Source organism: Alligator sinensis, unplaced genomic scaffold, assembly GCF_000455745.1.
Source record: "Alligator sinensis unplaced genomic scaffold, ASM45574v1 scaffold1357_1, whole genome shotgun sequence".
Lineage (NCBI taxonomy): Eukaryota > Metazoa > Chordata > Crocodylia > Alligatoridae > Alligator > Alligator sinensis.
The window spans coordinates 144,969-150,595 of record NW_005843146.1 but is presented as its reverse complement, the minus strand read 5'-3'; the positions used below and the strand labels follow the sequence as shown (position 1 = coordinate 150,595).

The window sequence follows — 5,627 nt, the reverse complement described above, 5'->3', positions numbered from 1 at the left end:
TGTCATTGGTGCCCACATGAATTAGGAGCATGGGATAGTGGTCTGTGGGTTTGAGGAGCTCTGGGATCCTCTCTGCAATGTCCCGGATGTGGGCCCCTGGGAAGCAGCAGACTTCCCGGGCTAAGGGGTCGGGGCGGCCCCCTCCATCTCCCTCAGAAGGGAGTCTCCCACAACAAACACCTTACGTTTTGTCTTGGGGAGAGCAGGGACGGGAGCTGCAGTTGGGCCCATGTTGCCTGCGGGAGCCGGCAACTCAGCAGGCTCTGCTCGAGTGGCAAGAGGTGCATATCTGTTGCTCAACTCCAGCGGGGCAGAGGCCTTGGTGCGGCAGGCCTTAGGGACCTTGACCACCGTGGTCCATGCCCCTGGCTGGACAGAGTGGGAGGTCCCGGAGTCCTCCCTTGGCCTGGAGGGAGACTGTGGTCTACCCTCTGCCTCCCGGGGGAGAAGGGCCTGGCAGAAGGAGTCTATCTCCTGCTCGCAGTCCCTGATGGCACGCAGTCTCTGGACTGTGGCCTGGAGCTCCTCCAGCTGGCGCGCCAGAGACCCCAAAAGGGAGCAGACCCCACAAGGGGAGGTCACCATGCTCCCAGGCCCCAGAGCCTGGAAAAGGGACAGGCAGCCCCCACAGCCGAGAGCCAGGGGCTCTGTCTGGGTGGCCATCTCTGAGGTGCCGGGGGGGGGAGGTCCTGCCTCTCAGGAGTCCAAGAGCAGTTACAGTGAAATGAGCCTGGGGCAGCCTCACTTATGTCCATGGCTATGCGTGTGCCTATAGGAACATGTCTGACAGAGTCAGCTCAGGCCAATAGGAGGCCCTTGACACACTAGGCATGGGCCACTCACGTTCACGGCCCCTGCCACATCCTTTTCATTCATTTCAGATGGACAAGTCAGCTGAAAGCAAACCAATAGATATGACCTTTCTCACTAGAAATGGTGTGTTGGGGGTGTGCATGTGCATCCAGCTATGTATGTATGTCTGTCCCTGTGCAACTGAATGTGGACATGTGTATGGTGGTGTGGGGGAGTGTGGGTGGAGGAGTGGGAGGCACTGGAATGTGCATTGTAGCAATGCTAATTACCCTTTAATTTGCATGTTATATTTTTTTTCCAGAAGAATCCCAAGATACCACATAAAAAACAGCGTTTTAGGGGGTGTTATACAATTTTATGTGTAGTCCTACCCTTTCTGAGGCCTGGTGTGGTTGTGGCAGGCAGAGCAGAGACAGCACAGAGACCAGCCATGGCTCCCCTCCTGCCCTCTGGATCTCGCCTGCAGCAGGTGTGTGGTAGCAGAACTGCTGGAAATGGGAACTGTGCTCTCTGGAAAATGCTGCTTGCCATTGCATACTTTTTCATTGAAGTTCTGACATTTTCTGACTAGCTCCAATGAGGAGCTGGACTCAGCAGATGCCAGAGCCGGTCCTCTGAGCTGTCAAATCTGCTATGCACTTGGGGGAAGGAGATCTGTGGAGCTGCCAGTGCTGGGCAGTGCAAAGGGGCTTGCTGGTGGACAGTTCTGGTTGCCCTGGCTCTGTGGAAGGCTGACCACCAAAGAAGATGCGATTCTTTTGCACTGCTGGTAGAACATGTGGCTGTAACTGCATTGTCACACCTGTGTCTGGCAGTTGCAGCATTGCTGGCAAGGCCATTGCTCTCTAGCATAGGCTGTCTCAGAGAAGCTCATCCACCCTGAGCCCTGCCAAGCAGCTGCTTGCCCCAGTCCTACAAGAGAAGTGTGGCTGCAAATCTCTGGAGACGGAGTGAAGCATGGTCCACAGCAATGATCCAATTATAGAAACCTTTGTCAGAGAGGACCAAGCTGAGCCCTGGCCTGGCCCTGCCAAATCCAAACACCAGATTAGCCTTCTTTTAAAGGCCTTACCAGTAACAATAGCTGGTACAGCAAGAGGGGTGGAGACCTAAGAGTGGAAGAAGAAAGCAAGGGAAAACAAAGGAAAGGGTGATTGGCACAGAAAGAAAGGGGAAAAAATAACCCCCTCCTCAGCTATCACCTCACCACTGAGTGAGCATGAAAGAGATGAAATGTGGATAAGTGCCTGTGAATTACATAGATGTGCACAGGATTCACAAACTGTGGTGACAGGTACTTAAAATTCCCTAAGGTCTGAATACCTAAGGCACTTTTACATGTGCTCCGGGGGTGGGAGGCAGTGCCTTCTTTACAGCGGCTCATGTATCAGCATCCCTGCACTTAAAAATGGCAGCAGGGATGCCTGAACTAAAACACAGGGATGCTGATATACGAAACGCAGGAGGCTGCTGGAGTGCAGGAATTGCCACACTCTAACAGAGTTGATTAATAGAGTCTGCTCCAATGCGCTGGAACTCCACTGCTTCAGAGAAGTCTCCGTGCTCACGTATAGGCACCCTATGTTTTCTTGCCAGCCTTCTGCAAGCATACAGATCTCCTTTCTAACTACTGCTCCTTTGAGTTAATTGAGTTAAACATCACAGAAAGGCCAGGCTGACATAAACTGACCACACACACATTTCAGCTGATTCTCAGCAACTGTAAACTGTTGTAGGACCACTGAAATGAGGGAGCTTGGAGACAACTTACTCCAAGTGAGAATCTGCCCCATTGACTGTGCATGCAAACCCAGTTCTAAGAGATGAGACCATTCTCTACCATCATTACACCAGACCTGGGACAGCTAGATTCCTGCTCTGCTGTAGGACTCCTGTGGTAGCATCAGGGAGCGTGGGGTTTTAAAAGGAACAAAGTTTCTTACCATAGTCTTTTCACTTTACAGTGTGGGTCTTTCAGTGCTTGACACAGCAGGTAAATAGGCGAGTGAGTCTCCTGTTCCCTACAAAGAGAGAACAGAACTGTTTGGATTCTCTACCAACAGACTTCAGTTCATTTCTTCAGCTTTCCAAACCCATCTTGGATGACGTGATCATATCTTACATGTAACCTAGTCTACAGTTTCAATCCACTGCACATCATCTAAAGCAGAATGTACCTAGCAAACATCTCCAATGCTTTTTTCCTTTTTGTGTTAACCAACTGTTTTATTGTTTTTGGAGATACAGTAGAAATCAGCACTTTTACTGAATCATGAATGTGGATTTTAATTTAGCCACAAAATCTAAAGGTTTGGATTTTAGCTGTCATGTTAGATTTGGAAGCAATCAATAGTGTGTAACATGTCAGGATATTTGAGGCATCCTAAGTTGTCTCAAAGCTGGTGACACATCATGTGGGGAAGCATGAAAAGCCTGAGGTAGAGGCTTTTAAGAGTTAGAGGCCCTTAATCGAGAATGAAACTCATCAGGAAACGAAAGACCAAGGTGTTGCCTCTCCCTGTGGTGGAAGCTGGGTGGGAATAAGAAGTGAAGCCAGCTGCTCTGCAGTAGTGGACCATGAGAAGGAGCAAGGCCCAGGGAGGCAGCCTTGTGTCTTGGTGTTGCTTAAGAGGACCCAGGAATGTAAAAGGAGTCCAGCAGGGACTCAATGCTTCATCCTAGACTGAATGAAAGTTTCTTCAGTGGAGTTTGGGTTGTTTGGGATGTCCCATGAGTGCTGCTGGAGAACACCAGAGAGAAAACCTCAGTCTCACTGCCTAGACTGAAGAGTGAGACAGGACAGGTGTCTCGAAGGGAAGGAGGAAGTGGAGCACGTGGCAGTAGCCCTGGGGACTTCACCTGATTTGTTTGGGACTCCCTGGTCATTGTCCCCTCGGAAGGAGCGGGGCTGCGAGATCGAAGTGTAAGAAGCAGAGCCCTGAGACAGAGGGAGCAGCTCCAGGCAGGGAAGACTGAGGCTCAGAGCCTGCGGTGCCATGTCCAGCCGTGTGGACTGGGCTGAGTGAACTGCACTTTGTCACACAGTGGGGAACATAGCTAGCAGGGTAAGCAGGAAAGAAGGACAGACGGGTATTTGGGTTAGGGAAGTGGATAGAAGTGATGCATTCCTTCATTTTCAGGAAGCAATGAGGTAGCTAAAGCAGACCCAGCCCATCTTCCTGCAGCTCCTGGACTGCCCACACATCCAGGGGAAGGCAGGGCTGGAGATGAAGGGGCTGATTCTCCAGAGCAGATGTGCAGCCACCAAGCCTGGTAGGGATCCTGTGCAAGGAAATAGTCTGGCACCATGTGTACCAAGTAGGAAAAGATGTGGGGTAAGGAAACCCGAGACTCAGCTATGGGTGACTAGGTCTCTGCAGGGACAGGACACTATGAAAGGTTTTGCCTTTATCTGCAATAAGACAAGAAAGCTCCTATGTCAGTAGAAGACAAGAGCAGCTGCAAAGGTTTCAGCTATCATCAAACCATGGATGTGAGGTGCATGTTTCTGGAAAAGAGAAGACTGACAGCAGGGTCCAGACCCTATTTAATCTATTAAGCATGTAAGAGGATTTAGGTGCTCAAGTGTGATCCTATTCCACTCTGCTCAAGTCCCTGAACAATTCGTCAGACAAATTTTGTGTAGGTCTTGCTTTTACTCAGGTTTGTTCATGATTACATCTTAAAGCCAAGCAAATGGCATACTGGCAAAGCAGATGTGTTAATGAATTTTCAAGGACATAGAGTGGACTAAGATCAGAGCTGAGGGTCCGAGTCCACTAAGATGATTAAAAGGCAGAAGAGGACCTAGTTAATGCTGCACCTGGCCAGCCCCCCAGAAATGAACTCAACAAGACTTGCACTTGAAGGAAGAAGCACAGAGGAGAAGCTGGCAGTCCCATACTCAAAAGACACTTTCCCCATTTCCACACGGCTGCTCCTGGAAGCATCTGGGGACCCGTGGCTGACAGTTATTCTAGGATCCCTCCACACCAGCCCCTGCACTGTGGAGTGGTGAAGCAGCACCTCAGCTGGGAGGGGGCTTTATATTTACATGTTGCTGAAGGGGTCCACAATGCAAGTGCTAAAAATTCATCATAAGACGTCGAGTGGGTAAAGTAACTAGTAGGGTGAAAGTGGTAGACTTCAGGAAAGCTGATTTCAATGAACTCAGGCATTTAGTCAAGGACGCACTGCAGAGTAAGAGTTTTGAAGAGATGGGAGCCCAGGAAGGGTGGCTGTGCCTTAAAGAAATGATCCTTCAGGAACAGAGGGAGACAATCCTGATGCGAGGAAAAAGGGGGAAAGGGGCCAAGAGGCTTCCTTGGCTGACCAGAGAAATCCAGAGCAGCCTACGGGCAAAAAGGGGAGCATATAAAAAGTGGAAACGGGGAGAGATTACTAAAGAGGAGTATGCCTCCTCTGCTCGCGCTTGTAGGGAGGCAGTTAGACGGGCCAAAGCTACCATGGAGCTGAGGATGGCATCCCAAGTAAAGGATAACAAAAAATTGTTTTTTAGATATATAGGGAGTAAAAGGAAGGCCCAGGGAGGAATAGGACCTCTACTCAATGGGCAGAAGCAATTGGTGACAGACAGGGGGGACAAGGCTGAACTCCTCAATTAGTTCTTCGCCTCAGTGTTCCTAAGTGAGGGGCAGGACAAGTCTCTCACGGGTTGTAGAGAGGCAGCAGCAAGGTGCCAGACTGCCATGCGTAGACCCCGAGATGGTGCAGAGGCACTTCAAGGAACTGGATGCCTTTAAGTCGGCAGGCCCGGATGAGCTCCATCCGAGGGTGCTGAAGGCACTGGCTGA

The 5,627-nt window shown here is 50.4% G+C and overlaps 1 protein-coding gene across 1 annotated transcript in view; it reads right to left on the bottom strand.

Annotated features, from left to right (window-relative positions):
* Nucleotides 1-5,627, bottom strand: part of LOC102381365 (NACHT, LRR and PYD domains-containing protein 3-like) — a 66,740-nt gene that overhangs the window by 27,398 nt on the left and 33,715 nt on the right. The window contains 2 exon segments of the mRNA XM_025194007.1: nucleotides 2,757-2,824; nucleotides 4,783-4,798. Coding sequence (XP_025049792.1) covers nucleotides 2,757-2,824; nucleotides 4,783-4,798 — 84 coding nt within the window.